This window comes from Gigantopelta aegis, chromosome 3 (assembly GCF_016097555.1).
Source record: "Gigantopelta aegis isolate Gae_Host chromosome 3, Gae_host_genome, whole genome shotgun sequence".
In the NCBI taxonomy this organism is placed as follows: Eukaryota; Metazoa; Mollusca; class Gastropoda; order Neomphalida; family Peltospiridae; genus Gigantopelta; species Gigantopelta aegis.
The window spans coordinates 79,157,590-79,176,448 of NC_054701.1; the positions used below are offsets into that span (position 1 = coordinate 79,157,590).

Here is an 18,859-nt window from a genome sequence, read left to right on the forward strand (position 1 = left end):
TTAATTAATCAATGTGTTCCAGTGGTGTCGTTAAACAAAACAAACAAACATAGACTTAGTTAACTGAAAAGCATGAAGGGCCAGTATTGTATATTATATTATGTTGTTTTGTTATTTTGATATGTATGACAAGCCAGGCTCATATGTTTACCTAGTCTTTGGTTGTTTTACTGTAACTAAGGGACTGGGGTGAAGGTTGGGTATAAAACAAACAGCAATGGATTGTTCATATGCATTTTCCCATAGACAGGACAACACATACCACAACCCTTAATGTACATGTAATTGAGATCTAGTTGGGATAGAAAAGAAAAAAAAGTACACAGAGGATGAACAATTCTATGATCCATCTCTGATGTAGTTCAGTGGATAAATTAAGGGTGGGTGAGTCAAATTAGTATCTAGTTATTATTAGGAGCAAGTGGTGGGACATGTCCTAGTGGTAAAGCACTCACTTGATGCGTAGTTGGTCTGAGATTAATCCCCATCGATGAGCCCATCGGGTTATTTCTCGTTCCAGCCAGTACACCATGACTGGTATATCAAAGGCCATGGTATGTGCTATCCTGTCTGTGGGATGGTGCATATAAAAGATCCATTGCTACTAATGGAAAAATGTATCAGGTTTCCTCTCTATGACTGTGTCATATGACCATATGTTTGACATCCAGTAGCCGATGATAAATAAATCAATGTGCTCTAGTGGTGTCATTAAACAAAACAAACTTTTTTATTAGGAGCATGGGTCTCTCATGACGTTGTGGTGAGATACAGGTTAAAATTAAATTTGTTTAATGACATTACTAGAGCTCATTGATAAATTAATCATCGGCCATTGATTGTCAAACATTTGGTAAATTCTGACATATAGCCCTAGAAGAAAACCACTACATTTTTCCATTAGTAGCAAGGGATCTTTGCTGCAGACAAGACAGCATGTACCACAGCCTTTGTTATACCACCTATGAGGTACTAGTTGGGACAGAACAAAAATGAGTATGTTGAGGTGGTTTGATCCTACAACTAAAGCATCTCAAACTGAGTTAATCCCCCCCACCCCCCACTAACACACACACACATACACACACACAGAGACACATATACACATTGATTGCCCTGTGTGGTGTGAAGTTTAGAAGCATGAAAGGTGAGTGGTACATGTAACCAGGTGCTGAGATTGTTTTAGTGGGAGAGGTCTGTGGAACACCCTCACTACCGAGAAAGGACTGTTCTAGAAATGCAGGCAGCATGTAGGAGGGTTAGTAGGAGGGAAAGTAGGCCTATAATACAAATGAAAAATGTTTGCTCATCAGTCTAGACCTATTTGCAATATTTTCCGAGAGAGCATGACTGTTTCCCTAAATATTTACACAGCACTGTCTAGAACACACACACATATGCGCGTACACACACACACACACACACTGACACACACGCACATACACACGTACACACATGCACACACACGTACACACATGTACACACATGCACACACACGTACACACATGCACATGCACATGCACACGCACACACACAACACACACCCGCACACTGAATAATTTGCCAATCGGGTGCCTGACAGTGTGTGGGTATAATATATTTATAAAGTGCTGACTATCCATGAACAACAACAAAAACAAAAAAGAATAATCACAACCAATAACATATACTTTATCCTAAATGACTCATACTGCATTAATATTATTAATCTTTATAATTATCCATCATGTCTTTGCGGGGGGGGGGGGGGGGGGGGGGGGAGAGAGACTTTTTAAAAAAAACGCGCAAGCATCATGTATAATCAATCCCGAATACATTCATGTAACAATACATTATTATCATTAAAAGTTAAACGTCCCCTGTCCACCACCAACAGAATTTGTGTACATGTCTGTGACAGATGTTTTGTCTTATGAATGACCATTCCTCGTCAATCCATTTATAAATACATAAAGGCTTAAATCTCCACACTGGCGTAGGAAGCGGGGGGGGGGGGGGGGGCAAGGGGGCATGTGTCGCCTTTCAGATATTTTGCTTTATTATAGTGTAAAAGTGTGTAAATATAAGTGCCCCCCCCCCCCCCACTTTTTGGCACCTTTCTACGCCTCCATATCGATCACTGATATAGATTATTGACAACTGAAGTTATTAAAATGTCAAACTTAAAAAGACCCCCCCCCCTCTTTTTCATGTTCTCAGAGGCGGATCGGGGTGAGGGTGGGTGGGTCGGCCCCCCTAAATTTTGCGACAGTTATAATTTTATTATATATTAATTTTCATTTTTTTACGACCCCTTCCTAACCTTCCTCAAAGTTCCCTTGGCATTCCACCTCATGTCACTGCCCCTCCCCCCTAAATGGATTTTCTGGATCCGCTACTGGTTCTGTTTTTTTTTAAATAAATGTGTTATTCACTTTTATTTAAAAGTTTTATCCCCGTGTGTAATTTTTAAATACATTTTTGAGAAAATTAATCAGATGGACCGTCTACTGCATCGTTCGTTGTTTATTAGGCCTAATTATTCCTGCAATAAACCATTGTTTTCGTTGTTCGCAAGCACCAATAGAAGCTATATTCAAACACCACCGCCCCTTTTATTTGTTGTTGTTTACATTTTGATCACACTTCAAAGGAAGGCGTCGGCGGGAAAGCTCGCAATAAATATGTATTCGTTTTCTCAGTGTTTAACCAATGAAAAAATAAAATGGAAAAACTCGAGATAATTAATAGCCAATGAGAAAAAACTAGGACACGGTCTCTCGGCCTTGGAACATGGCGTCAGTTGGCGTGAGTAACCTCATTTAGCTTTTTACTACAAGCTGTTTTTCTAATTTTATCAACTTCATCAAACATTTATGGCAAATAATATTTATTGTCCTTCTGTTTTCCTGCTGTGCATTAATTCTTTTGTCATTCTACCGGTGTCATTCGGAATAAAATCGTTATTTTAGGCAAATGACACGAACCGGACTTTTAAAAAACTTTACTACGTCTGCCACTGTGTTATAGTATAGGCTATTACTACAGCTGGGGCAAATGGGGATTATAAGTCCGTTTACTACGAAAACAAAATCCACAATCGACCGCTGGCAGGTGTTAGCAGATCTGTTTATTGCCCAATTACTGTCTCCTTAAAAAGATACACCATGGATTTGGCGGCCTACTGAGTTTAAACCGGTCAGATAATTACGTAAATTAAAGCAATCGAACACGGCTGATGGGATGCACCTGTTAACACATTGCGTAATTCTCGTAGTATAACCTGTTGAGAGCACGTATGTTATTTACCGTTATTTAGGGCTGATTCGGAAATAAACACCAGTGGTGGGGAGAAAGGTGTTCGATTACACAAAATGTTTACAATACTGCAGGCAATTGAATTTACAATTTGAGTGTGTAGACAGGGCCATAGCTAGGATTTTTTATTTGGGGGGGGGGGGGGGGGCACCTGAGTAGTTAATAGTCTAAAACTCCTTAAACAGTTAAGAAGAGAATTTTCTTTAAGTTTCTATAATGCTTTCCAGATTTTTTTTCTTCTGGAGGGGGGGGGGGGAGCAGTTGCGCCCCCCCTAGCTGCGGCCCTGGTAGATAAATATAATCATATTAATACATTGAATTTTAGAAGAAAAAAGGAACCAAAAATTGAAAGTAAGTAAAAGATTGCAACATGATCTACTAAAATGTTTTTATGAACAGACTAATTTTTAACAAAGAAAATTATGGTATTGTGGGATGGATTTTATTTACTTTTTAATGTCATACAGGTACATGAAAAATACTATAATTAAATAAAACAAAATATATACCAAAATTTAAATAAATAGGCCTACATTTTTAACCAACTTTCCAAGGCCATAAATATATAAAACATTTCAATGGGAACTTTTATCATTTAATTTGCCACCATCCAGAATATTGTATTTATTTTCTTAGCAAGTCATATTACACATTAAACTTGACCAGTAAAATTTTTAACTTTTTGTTTTGGTACAGTGTGTGCTAAATTTGAATTTGTATATTTTCGACTACTCTTTCATGCACTTGTAGTTATACATGCATGATTAAACACAACACTCATATTATTTTAAATTGTTTTTGCACATTATTTGCAAACGTTATCTGTGTATAATTCATTTTTGAAAAGTACATATACCCTTTGTACCTGTATACATGTACAGTATGCTAATAGACAAAAACAGATTATATATTACATCAAGATACTAATTGCAGGGTTTCTGCAGTGGATATGTATTTTTAGAGTACCAACCTCTGTGAATCGGGGTGGGGGTGGGGTCTTTCGACATTGTGCTTTCATCATTGTTAAAAAGCAGTGCCTCAACTTTTGATGATAATGCATACTTTAAAATACCTAACCAGGGTTTTATGTCTAAAATTTGACTTGATGCCCATCGCTTTGACTGAGAATATTAGTGTCATTAAAAAAAAATTGGAATTAAATTTTCAGTTTCATTTCAAAAACATCTTATTAAGCTAAGTTAGAATTTGAAGTAGTAATACTATACATATATGTACTTGTATTTATTCTAATATATATATCTCATGTGTTATGAAATGATATGGGGGGAGGGAAATTGTGTTGTTAAGCAGTGGCGTAGGAAAACACTATTATAAAGCAAAATATCTGAAAAGTGGGGGGCACATGCCCAGATAGCTGAGGTATGTGCCCAAGACAGTGTGCGTGAACCTTAATTGGATTTATTACCCATATGGGCTCAAATATACAGGGTAATAATTTTTTGATCTCTGCACAGTGTGCAGATTGCTTCTACAGCCACTGATTGGCTGGCTTAAAAATCACGACGTTTGGTTGGTTGCTTGTCATGGCCGGAACTTCACTTTCATTCATATAATGTTTCCATTCATGAGTCAGATTACACATACGTTATACGATATACAAAGATTTACAAAAACAAATAGACTCATTTGTTTCGTAAACATGAAATGGTATAGTTTAATAAGCAGCGGCTTTAGTAATATATAAAAATAATTATTTTCAAATGCAAATACAGTTGTATTATTTTGTACTGTAAACATTTGGCTGTAACAAGAACGCCGTTATGCTATAACGTCACTTACATTACGTCATGTAATGCGCGTAAGATTATATGACGTAATGGCTGATGGCTTTGTTGTAGACTGCAGAGGAATATTTTTACATTAAAAATCAGTTAAAATTGACAATGGGTAATAAAGAGAATAACCAACTCGCTACGAGGAGTTACGAATTATCTGTCCCTCGTGAATGAATGTTGTAAAACCCTCGCCAAAGGCTCGGGTTTACAACATTCATTCACTCGGGACAGATATTTCATAATTCCTCGTAGCTCGTTAGTTATTCTCTAAATAAGCACAGAAATAAGTGGAAACGAAATGAAACGCCCAAAACTACCAACTTAACGTTAATTACTGAATTATTATTTGTCAACAGGACACAACCCACCTGTAAAAAACTCTGACAGTTAACTCCATCATGTGTAGACATATTGCATTACCTATCTGTGTTCTTAATCACATAATTACTTGGTGATGCCATGACCAGAAGCGGTCAGGCCCTTTATAAGGGCCCTATGGGCAACCTAGGGAGACACCACAGCATCGTAGAGGTCTAAAATTAACGAGCTACTCATTAATCACTAATATCAAAACCTATATTAGCTCGGCCATTTACCTTTCGACCGACCGTTCAAAATTGCGCCAAAGTCCTTCAATCAAAATTGCGCACCCTTCTATCTTTGGCATTTAACTGCTCCATTCAAATTCCATAGCACCACCACCACCCACCCGCCTGCTACCGATTCGATCGGGCTGCTGGTGCTCCCTTGCACCTGCCAGTGCAGGCGGTCCCTCCTCTCCCCTCCCCCCCCCTCCCCCCCACCTTTGCTGTCATGGACGGAGGAGCCGGCCAAGGCCGGCTCTTGTGCCCACGACAGGCGTGCGCTACAACAGCTTGTTCTGAATGTGCACGTAAAACCCTATGACCTGACATGACCTAATCACATAATCAGCTGAGGTGATAATCACTACTTGAATTAGGGTTGCAGTAATGATTATTATGGTTTAATTGTATGGTGTTCAATTATTATTTTTTAATTTTTTAATTTAATTTAATTTTATTTTATTTAAAAAAAATTGGTTTAGAGGGGTAAATTAATGTGTTAAAAGATGGGTTTAATCAGGGTCTTGTTTTGAGAGGTTTTATCGTGAATGTTGAAGGATAAGGATGAATTGTGTCCAGATCTTGATAGTAGTTAAAGTTTGTTTTGTTTAACGACACCACTAAAGCACATTGATTTATTAATCATCGACTTTTGTTGTTAAGCAGTGGCGTAGGAAGGTGCCAAAAAGTGTGGGGAGTACACTTTTATATTTACACACTTTTACACTATTATAAAGCAAAATATCTGAAAAGTGGGGGCACATGCCCCCTTCCCCCCCCCCCCCCCCCCCCTTCCTACGCCACTGTCAAGTGTAAAATTTGTCTTTATATTATAATTATAATAATAATAATAAAGGAAGGAATTATATACATTCAGATTGGGCATTTTTTTACTCAAATTTGGGAATAAAAAATGACGTCTGCTTTGAAAAGTGGTGTGGAATAGTGTTGATTGTCAGTCTAGACACATAGGTGATAAAACCCTGCTAACTCAACTGACGTCAAGCTTCAAATACATAGTTTAGAGTGCATGGGTTTACTGTACGTACATTATCATGTAGCTTGTTAAACACCAAAGACTGGCCTCGGTGGCGCAGTGGTTAAGCCATCAGATATAAGGCTGGTAGGTACACGGTTCGCAGCCCGGTACCAACTCCAACCCAGTGCAAGTTCTTAAGGGCTTAGTGGATAGGTGTAAGGCCACTACACCCTCTTCTCTCTCACTAACCACTAACCAATTAACAACTAACCCACTGTCCTGGACAGACAGCCCAGATAGCTGAGGTGTGTGCCCAGGACAGTGTGATTGAACCTTAATTGGATATAAGCACAGAAATAAGTGGAAATTAAATGAAACCCCCAAAGCTACCAACTTAACGTTAATTACTGAATTGTTATTTGTCAACAGGACACAACCCACTGTAAAAATGTGTAGACATATTGCATTAGCTACCTGTGTTCTTAATCACATAATCAGCTGAGGTGATAATCACAGCAATTACTACTTGAATTAGGGTTGCAGTAGTGATTAGTATGGTTTAATTGTGTGGTGTTCAATTTTTTGTTTTTTGTTTAGAGGGGTAAATTAATGTGTTAAAAGATGAATTAAATCAGGATCTTGTTTTGAGGGGTTTTATCGTGAATGTTGAAGGATAAGGATGAATTGTGTCCAGATCTTGATAGTAGAGTTAAAGTTTGTTTTGTTTAACGACACCACTAGAGCACATTGATTTATTAATCATCAGCTATTGGATGTCAAACATTTGGTAATTTTGACATTTGAGGATTGTCTGTTATTTCTTTTACCTTCATCGGGGTATGAAAAAAAAAAATCATCCGCAAACTGTGAATCGGCGAACATTCTGACATAAGTAAAATAACGTAAAAGAAATAACAGACAAAACTTATAATTAAATTCGAAACATACTTACTAATAATAACACTAAAAATTCATATTTTATTTTGAATAATTTTTGGGGTTCAAACCAATAACGCTCAGTAAGACAAATTACCAATATAAAATGACGTTCCCTGACGATGTAATTTTTACGTACATCGAGAAATGAACAAAATCCCGTTGCTACAGCTGGACCAAATGGGATGACGTTATATTGTAATGAATGTAACAAAAATTTAATTATATAGTCTTAGAGAGGAAACACGCTATATTTTTCCATTAGTAGCAAGGGATCTTTTATATCCCACAGGCAGGATAGCACATACCATGGCCTTTGATATACCAGTCGTGGTGCACTGGCTCAAGGAAAAATATTTCAAAATTTTAGGTAACCGGAAGTCAGTTTACATGAGGTTTACTTAGGTAACCAATTGTTCGGTAACTACGAGAACTATGAGTTAGGCCTACCTAATCCTAAAACACTTGAACTACAAAATCTTCTGTGCTACATTGGTGGTTCCATAACAAACTGATTTTCACTTTCATTACTGTAATATGGTACATTTTAGAATATAATTGTTCTTGTGATTTTAAAGTTGCGTAACTGACACGCGAACAGAACAACAGTTCTCCTGAAATATTGTGCCCCGCTGGCTGGAACGAGAAAGCCTAATGGGCCCAATGATGGGGATCGATCCCAAGTGAGCACTTTACTTTAACAGTGGGCTACGTCCCGTTCCTCAGTTTAAAGGGTGTTTTTTTTGGTTTAGAGGGGTAAATTAATGTGTTAAAAGATGGATTTATTCAGGGTCTTGTTTTGAGAGGTTTTACCGTAAATGTGGAAGGATAAGGATGACTTGTGTTCAGATCTTGATAGTAGAGTGATACAGTCTATTACAAAAGGAAAACAGGTTTCTAGTAGAGAGAAGACTTCATAATTCAAACATAATGGGAGGCTACATGTCGATCTGTTTTTTAAAAATAAAATAGAGCAGCAAATACATTGTGACACCCCCTCCCCCTCAAATTTAGTTTGAATTGCATATTCACCCATCAGAGAGAGCTGGTGATTAATTTATATAGCCTTACATTATAAACTTGAAATTTGGGGGGGTGGGGGTGGGGGCACTGTCAATTCAAAAAAAAAAAAAATTACAAATTTGGGAATTCCCTCCTCCAAAAATACATTTTATCTTTTTAGTTTGCTGCAGTTATGCTCCTAATAAAATTTTATACGATTACTGACATATATGATTTACAAATGATGTCACATTGTATTTTTGTTTTCAAATAATTTTGAAACATTACACAAGGCTGCCGCAGAGTATGATTTTTAACGTTAAGCAAATCCATGAAATGAGTTTTGATCATAGGTTTAACAAAGTGTTGTTATGACGTTAAATTAAAAATATTTTGTAAAACACAAAAAAAGGTATGTAATAAATACAAAATTTCACATACGTTTTTTTCTTTTTCTATTTATTGCACTCATTTATTTTGCGCATAATAAACTTGTGTAATAAATAGGAAGCGAAAACATATGTGAAATTCTGTATATTTATGGTACAGTGACTTCTATATCAACTAGTACACCTACAAAATATGGTGTATAATAATGTATCACAACCATATGTACAACACATGTTGCATTGATTAGTTGATGTAGTACTAAAGTAATACAGAGTTAAATGACATACATATAATGTGTACATTGTACTGCTGTGAAAAAAATTGAATATGATAAATCCTAAATATAAGTGAATATATCAAATCAATACTTGGCCTCTGTTATTGCTTGGATCATCTGGGATGTCGCCCAGTGGAAGAGTGCTCACCTGAGGTTGGATGTGTTGTAGGATGCAGCACAGGGCTTGACAGAGAAAGTGAACTATGGCCTGCTAAACATATTTCTTAGAAATACAGTGAAACCCCTTTAAACCGGACACCCTCTGGACCAAGTAAAATGTCCAGTGTTAAGAGGTATCCAGTTTAAAGAGGTTAATTTCTGTACTGATTTTTAAAAAAGGACTGGAAAAATGTCCATTTTGGAGGGAATTCTGGTTTACAGAGGGTCTGGTTTTGAGAGGTTTAACTGTATATAGTGAAACCCCACAAAACCTGACACTCCCAGGACCCAGGGGTTTATTTCTGAAATTTGACTTGACACCCATGGCTTTGACTTTGGGAATTTGTGTGTCATTTTACAATACAGAAGAGGGAATTTTCATCTTATTAAACCAAGTTAGATTTTAAAAGAGTAGGGCCTAATGCTATACATATAAATGTAATTGTATTTATATTCAAATTAATAGATCTGTTTTGTGTTATGAAATATTATGGGTGAGATACCGACTCCAAACCCTGAGTGAGTGCTCCGCAAGGCTCAATGGGTAGGTGTAAACCACTTGCACCAACCAGTGATCCATAACTGGTTCAACAAAGGCCATGGTTTTTGCTATCCTGCCTGTGGGAAGCGCAAATAAAAGATCCCTTGCTGCTAATCGGAAGAGTAGCCCATGTAGTGGCGACAGCGGGTTTCCTCTCAAAATCTGTGTGGTCCTTAACCATATGTCTGACACCATATAACCGTAAATAAAATGTATTGAGAGCATAGTTAAATAAAACATTTCTTTCTTGTACTCTCCTTAAACTAGTCTCTGGAGAATGTTGCTGAGCCAGAGTGATACTTAGAGAATAACCAACTCGCTACAAGGAATTACGAATTATCTGTCCTGAGTGAATTAATGTTGTAACATTCACAACATTCATTCACAAGGGACAGATAATTCGTAACTCCTCGTAGTAAGTTGGTTATTCTCTTTATTACCCATTGTCAATTTTAACTGATCTTTAATGTAAAAGCCATCAGCCATTACGTCATATAGTATTATGTGCATTACATGACGTAATGTAAGTGATGTCATAGCATAACAGCATTCTTTTTACAGCTAAATGTTTACAGTACAAAATAATACAACTGTATTTGTATTTGAAAATAATTATTTTTATATATTACTAAAGCCGCTGTTTATGAAAATATACCATTTCATGTTTACGAAATAAATGAATCCATTTGGTTTTGTAAATCTTTGTATATCGTATAACATATGTGTAATCTGACTTATGAATGGAAACATTATATGAATGAAAGCAAAGTTCCGGCCATGGCAAAGCAAGCAACCAAACGTCGTGATTTTTAAGCCAGCCAATCAGTGGCTGTAGAAGCAATCTGCACACTGTAGAGATCGAAAAAATATTTCCCAATATATTTGAGCCGATATGAGTAATAAGTGTACATATAGCTCCCCTTAAATGGTGAGATATGTATGGGTATTATATATATATATATGTATGCATTTGTGCATGTACTGTAGATATTATATGGGTTGAATATCATCACTTACCTGTGTCTGTATTATACTTGTTTTTGCCAGCAGCGGTATGGAGTGGAAGGCAAGCGGCCACACATTAAGACGTCTCGTATGCAGGAGTTCCTGAGAACGCAGGGCGACACTAACCACAAGATCCGACTGTGTCCATTCGAGGGCTGCCAGAAAACGTTCACCAGTCTGCCGGGTCTCCGCTACCATGTCAAGTCTCACGACGTCAATGAAAAACCCTTTCGATGCTTGAAGTGCAGAAAATCTTTCAAAAGGTATTTTGAACATACACAGGGGCAGAACTAGGGTTTCACAAGGGGTTCTAGTCCTTTTGCGTCACATAAACAAATGTAGAAAATCTTTTAAAAGGTATGTGTACATGCACAGGGGCAGATGAATGGTGTCACAACTGGAACCAATCCCATAAACAGTTGTAGAAAATCTTTCAAAAGGTATCCACATGGGTGGATCTGGGCATCCAGTCTCCCTGGCTCACATAACAAAGTGTAGAAAATCTTCAAAAGGTACATACACTGGGCCAGATGTGGATCCAATCCCCCTGTTTCATGTAAACAATAGCATTTGTTTTAGTTGATCAGTATGAAGTAGCCTTTCAAATCTGAATGGTTCAATAGGTTCCTTTTAGTTTTAGAATTCTGGTCTCCTCCCTCAGGAAGATTGTTTAAATCTGGGGGGTGATAGGGGAGGCAACATAATTATAACTTAATTTTAATACCTATTTGTCACACCTTTGCCCCTATGCATACATGATGTTAATAAACATTGTAAATGGTTGATATGTAAAACCAATAGCCTCCCTCCCTCCTGCTTAAATGTGGAACATCCCTAAAATGTAAAAAAAACCTAAACTTTGATAGATCAGACCTTAATGGCAGCCAATCATAATCACTAAAACCAAGAATTCAACAGAGTAATGGGTGATATGTATAAAGCATTGCCCAAAACAACATGATTAATCATTAATGAAGTCGGATGAGTATTGTAACCAGCAGCAGATTGCCAGCTAATTTTGACATGGCTGCGTGGATGAGAACATGAGAGCTGGGAAAATGCTCTTGTTTGCCAGTCTGGCATCAAGTTCTGTCTCTAGAGACCTAATTAATTACTGAAAACCCGTGTTTGTGCCAGTTCCACGTTTATAGTATATAAATGTATATAATGTACACATTAATACACTAGGAGTATATTTAATATTAGTAGTAACATACTAACATACGTGTATGTGGTAAAGATAGAATGTCAGATGGCAACAGTGCTGGAATGGAAGTGTGTGTGTGTGGGGGGGGGGGGGGGGGCAAGTAAGCATATGCCTCTCACTTTGTAGTAGTAGTGATGGTTTTGATAAATTTATACATATATTTATATACATGTATACATATGTTTGTGTGTGCCTCCACCCCTTTTGTGTAACCTTTCTATACCCGTGTGTTGTATATATATTTTAACATGATTTGATATAATTTGTTTTGTGTGTTTTGCTTGTTTGTGTTTGTTAGCTTGCTTCCTTGCTTATTTATTTGTTTATTTATTTATTTATTTTAATTATTTATTATTTATTTATTTTTAAAAAATGTGTGCACATAAAATTCAAGCATGCTGTCCTGGGCACACAACTCAGCTATATGAGCTGTTTGCCAAGAACAGTGAGTTAATGCTTAGGTTAGGGTTAGTTGGTGGTAGTTAGTTTGTGAGTGACTACTCCTGAAATTTACAAGTATCTGAGTATACTTGATGTATTTTTTATATTATTAACACAGAATATATGAAGAGTTTCATTGCAAAACACGATAAATGCCACTATACACACCCAATCCTAAAAATGTTTAATTTCAAACCACCATAAAAGCAACTCCAGTTTCTCTGCAATCTGTGATATATCCTCAGACAATCGTATTGTGTTTTGCTGAAAACTGAATTTGAACTTGTGTTTGTCTACGTGTGAACAGTGTCTGAGTGGTGTTTTGACAATGGTTTTTAATATGGCATTTATCGCATTTTGCGATGAAACTTCATATATAAATGTACTTAAATTCATATTTTTTCTGTATTTACTCTCACATTTTTAGTGGATTTGTTTTTACATGCATGTTTTTTCTTTTAGTTGCAATGGTCTCAGATACCATACGTCTAAAACAAGATGTGAGGAATGCACTGATGGCCATTCCGAAAAGAAAACTAAACCAGGTGCCCCATATTTACTTCTTTGTAACATACAGGTATATGTATAGCGCTCGCTTGATGCGTGGTCGGTCTGGGATCGATCCCTGTCGGTGGGCCAATCAGGCTATTTCTTGTTCTAGCCAGTGCACCATGACTGGTATATCCAGACCTGTCAACCTTTAGTCAAGAGAAAGCAGGAGGTGTGTGTTGAAAAAGCAGGAGGTGTGTGTTGAAAAAGCAGGAGATGTGTGTTGAAAAAGCAGGAGATTTTGTCAAAAAGCAGGAGATTTTTTAAATTCACACAATTTAACCCAAAATCGCAAGATTTAAAAAAAGACATTATTACAATAAGTTATATGAATACTATATAATGTCATATATACTTCTTAACCTTAGATCTTGGCATTAAAAAAAAAAAAAAAAAAAATTAAAAAAATTTTTTAAAATTTTTTGTTTTGTTTTTAAAGTTTAAATATTACGATTTAATACATATTTAAAAAAAAAATATATATTTTATCCAAAAATGTTAAGAACATGAACAAGAAATAAAAAATGTAATTAGTACATTTACGGTATTACACTTACAGCCTTACAGGTTGCGTTACATTATCATTTGTGGTTAGTATACCTGAGTACCAAAGACAAATTTATATAAATCTTATAAATTAATATTCATTTTTTACTATAATGAAGAACGGTGGCGTGGTACTTATTTAAAATCATTATAATGATGCAATAAACATTGTATTTTCATTAATCATAAGTAAAACCTCATTACGGACATCGTGTGAAATATACCGGAATTATACCCATTTCCGTGAGTAACTTTATGTCATTGTCAAACACAACATTTTTTAATTGTACAAAAATTATTTCTTGAAGAGTACCCTTATAACCAACATTTTACTGCACAAACATACAAAATTAACTGACACAAGTATGTTTATACAGCTAATTGGTCTTTTTAACAAGCATCGCGTGTGTATCGCTGTCAACTCGGAGTCTGGTAGTTCAGATTCGTCATAGTTGCATTATGTAATCCAGTGGGAAGACATTTTACAATTCAGAGGTGTTGTTAGAACTAAATTGGATAGTTGGTTTTGTTTATATATATATATGCAACACTGAATGTCAATACACAGCCTGTTGAATTAGCGGCAACACGCTTCGTAGCCATTACGATGATAACAAACATTATAATTACATGTCATTTTATAAACTCCATGTGCTTTTTTAACAATATAAATAGGCTATCCCACAATTCTCACTTCGGCAAAGGTTAAACAGTCGGGACAATTCGGCCTGTTACATTCTCAGAAACCGAAAGTAGTCGACATTTTCCGAATGAGAAAAAAAAGGTAAGAGTTACTTCCCTTATGTTATTTTGACAAGAGGTTCGATTTTTTTTTTATGCTTACAAAAATGTCATTTAACAGGAGAAACTGTCTCCCGCACAGGTGCAAGGAGATTTGATCAAATACCGGGAGACTCCCGCGGAATCCGGGAGGGTTGACAGGTCTGGGTATATCAAAGGCTATGGTATGTGCTATCCTGTCTGTGGGATGGTGCATATAAAAGATCCCATGCAGGGTGGAACAGTTTAGCAGTTTTCCTTTCTAAGACTACAAAATTACCAAATGCTTGACATCCAATAGCCGATGTTTAATAAATCATTGTGCTCTAGTGGTGTCGTTAAACAAAACAAACTTCTATGCATATTTAGAATAATTTAATAAAAGTTCAATGCCAAACTATCAAAAATTGTTAAAGATATATATTTTTATCTGTCTGTCGGTCATTAGATGGTTTTACCCTTTCAACTCCACCAGAAAATATCAACAAAGTGGACATACAGTAAATATACCTAGCAGTGAAAAGGTTGAGATATCCACCACAGTCTTTGATATGCCAGTTGTAGAGCACAGGCAGGGTTAGCTCTTGGTGAGCAGAACATTTTGTCAAATTATTTATTAAGCGTTAAGAATGACAGAAACCCACAGTTAATTTCCAACAAAATATAAATCATTATATATATTTATTTCACTAAATTAAAATAACATTTGCCTTTTTGATTTGTCATTGGTAAATTAGTGAGTAGCAGAGCTAGCCCTGGTCTTTGGTATGACAGTTGTAGAGCACTGGTTGGAATGGAATAACCCAATGGGTCCACCTCTTGCTACAAAATCAGTATATCGTTTTTCTAGAAGGTGTGATTTTTAGTCCCATATTTGTCGAACTGGAGTGGGCTGTAGGTTTTGTCTCTATCTGTCCATCCATTTATCTGCACCACATGTAGTTTTTCAGCTCCTTTTTTTTCTTTTCTTTTTTTTTGGCGGTACCTCAAGATATTGAGCTGAAATTTTGTGTATTGCTTTATCATGTAAATATACAGATCAAGTTGACTTTCATGGGGATTTGCCCATTTTTGACAGAGTTATGGCCCTTAAACTTTTGAGATACAAATAGTTACTGGATACTGAAGGGAACATGTATTGGTTTAGCAGTACTTTGTGAATGCTTGTTTTGTTTTGATTTCAGCCTCCACTGATCTAGTCCTGCCAGAAATTGGAGGCAACATGGAGAAACTTCACCAGCTGGCCATCATAGCAACGGGACCACAGAGTCCTCTCCTACAATCGAACTCGCCCTCGTGGGACAGACCAAGGTACAAACAAATAACACTGAACCATGGACAAGTTCCATTTCATAGTCATTCTCTGACTAAGGCTGGTTAGACTTTTTATACTACATGGGGTGTGGGGGGGGGGGGGGGATGTGTGTGGGGCAGGAGGAATTTATGAATTGATGTTTGATGATACTAGAGTGAAAACAAAAACAATAATTTCTCACTGGCTTTGGTAGTGTCGTGGTTAAGCCACCAGACATAAGACTGACCCCAGTTGGTACAGGGTTTGCAGCCCGATACCGGCTCCCACCCAGAGCACGTTTTAACAACTCGGTGGGTAGGTGTAAGATCACTACACCCTCTTCTCTCTCTCACTAATCACTAACAACTAACCCACTGTCCTGGACACACAGTCCAGATAGCTGACATGTGTGCCCAGGACAGCATGCTTGAATCTTAATTGAATATAAGCACGCAAACTAAGTTGAAATGAACTGAAATAAAATCTAGAGTTATTCCTTTTGTAGATTGTTACTTGTCTCAAACTAAATTCTTGTAAAGTTGGTTAGGTTTAGATCAATATTTTGTTACTAAAACCTTCATTATAAAAGCTATCTTGTTAATTTGTAGTGTTAAATTTTATTTAACACATGAAACAGACGCGGAAAATATGATAGTGTAGTTTATTTATGATAAAATGGTCAAATAAAGAGGTTACTTTTTCATCAGTCTTTGTTTGTTCATGTAAAATAATGGTTTATTTATCGAATGGATGAAAGAAAAAGACTCCATCATATGCGGTCATGTGGAATAGAAAAAGTACACCCTCAGTGGTGGAACTTCGACCCTGGGACTCTGCAAGCCTCATCCCGGGTCTAATTTTTACCATCTCGGGTGTACTTTTTGTATCCCACATGATCACATATGATGGAGTTTTTTTATTCTTCATTAATACAAACTGTATATATTGCTAAAATAACATATTTGTTTATATTAAGTCCAGTGGCATATTATTAATTGTTTTCAATATTTTTATAGTGGTCCATTTGTACGAACTTTGGATTTTTCAACATCTCCATCTAAAACCTCTCTGAATGATGGTTCTGTCAAAGAGAGGTAAAAAATCACTTTATTCTTAAATAAAAACTTCTGTTTACAACCCAGACAATTAAGAAAATGGCCAAGGAAAATATATGCCATGGAACAGTAATCTCCACTGTCTCTCCCAGTTTTGAAGTTAATTGATAAGAAGGGGGGGGTTAATTTGTGAGTACCGTATATTGCTGTGTTTAGCCGACTCCTTGTATAAGCCGACCTCTTAGTTTGACCCTAAATATCAAGTACAAAATCATCGGCCTCGTGTATAAGCCGAAGTCATCTTTTGTCCAGTTGTATATTGTATTGGTTTCAATAATACTGTCAACAAATAGACTTGTGCTTTCTTTTTCACTGTATTTTTTTCCCCTTTAATTATTACAGACACGGTAATCGTCATCGCAATGTTAACGTCTTCCATGCCGTGCAAAAATAATTTAGCACCGATAAATCATAATAGGAAAATAAACAATTCAAGCTGTAACCACATATCATTGCACATAAGTAATTAAATTATTCACTGGACAGCAAATAATAAACTCATTAAGGCATGTTTAATCCCTGTTTTCCCCTCCACACAGAAAAACGATTCTGTGGTCCATGGCTGTTGTTTACACAAAATTGTGTTATCCAATCAAATAAGAGCTTACAAAATGATATAGAGAGAGGTGTCAAACAAAGATGGCGGAACACGTTTTTACCATTGAAATGACAATAAAACAAGTAATTTTTATTATTATTCATCAAACTATTAATGCATTCAAGAACAAAAAACTACATAATATTGCATGACGGGGTGTATTATTTATATTGTGCACAAATTATTGTTACATAAGCTGTGAAAGGCTCTAAGGGTCTGATCAAAATTTGTAAGTAGGGGTCGGGAGTGTTTTCAATCGGAATTTTATGAACCAATTTGTTGCCTCCGTGTATAAGCCGACTCTCTTCTTTTGGAAAGTATTTCTAGACTTCAAAAGTCGGCTAATACACGGCAATATACGGTAATACAAAAATAAATAATTAAGAAAAGTGGCAGAAAATTTAAAGTTCTATGGCAAAATAAATTCCAAGGAGAATTGAAACGACGGTGGCATTGCCAGTTGCCATGGTTAATTGTAGAGATGGGCGGTATTGAAATTTGAGGTTCGGTTTGAGTACAGTATTCGGTATTGACACGATACCAATATCGAGCATTATTTTCAGTATATTCGGCTTTAAATGCATGCCTGTGTTAAGGCTTCACGCAAACTGTTCTTCTGTTTTTGTGTTGGTTATGCAAATTTAAATTAATGTGAACCACCAATTGGTACATGGTGAACCCTTACGTGTTTAAATTAACAGTTTCCAGCTATTTTAAAATATATCTTACACTGATTTTTGGACTCTTGGAAAAAAAATACTATGTCATTTACAAATCAATTTGTTTAAAATACATTTGGAACATCTACAGAAAAATAGTACATGTGTTACGAATAGGTTACTCACTCATATATATCTAGCTTTACAAGAAGAAAATGTCAGCACTGATCCAAGTTTGCAACATCAAATTTGTCACTTTGAACCTACTTTTTTTCAACCTCAAATTGTAAGAAAACAACTAACATAACACTTTGTGATATTTTAAGGGACATCTTAGTGAGACAAATCATCGTTATAATATTTACAGAAGAACTTAATTAATATTTTTTAAAATATTAAAAAAAAAACCTACTCCTAAATAGCCATCGATTAAACAATAATCTAGGGTGTCGTTAAACTTGATCTTCTGTCCATTATAATTTTAAAAATATTTTTTAATTATTATTTTCAGGCAATCTAGTGAGAGTGAAGCAAAGGTGACATCATCGTTTCCCTTCCCATCATCCCCTAAGGACGCCAACTCTGACAGCGCCCTCTGGTCCCACTCCTGGCCCACCGCAGTCTGGCAGTGTTTTATGCGAGGTACGAACACTTTCAGCATTTATCTGGGGATTATTCTCACTCCAGCCAATGCACCACGACTG

General features: G+C 36.3%; 1 protein-coding gene across 1 annotated transcript in view; it reads left to right on the forward strand.

The window, feature by feature from the left end:
* The first annotated feature begins 11,014 nt into the window (after nt 1-11,014).
* The window catches only part of LOC121392865 (HMG box-containing protein 1-like), a 16,392-nt gene continuing 8,547 nt past the window's right edge, over nt 11,015-18,859 (forward strand). Inside the window, exons 1-5 of the mRNA XM_041523922.1 lie at nt 11,015-11,229; nt 13,077-13,159; nt 15,674-15,800; nt 16,800-16,877; nt 18,667-18,797. Coding sequence (XP_041379856.1) covers nt 11,057-11,229; nt 13,077-13,159; nt 15,674-15,800; nt 16,800-16,877; nt 18,667-18,797 — 592 coding nt within the window. The 5' untranslated portion in view covers nt 11,015-11,056. The remainder of the gene's footprint in view (nt 11,230-13,076; nt 13,160-15,673; nt 15,801-16,799; nt 16,878-18,666; nt 18,798-18,859) is intronic.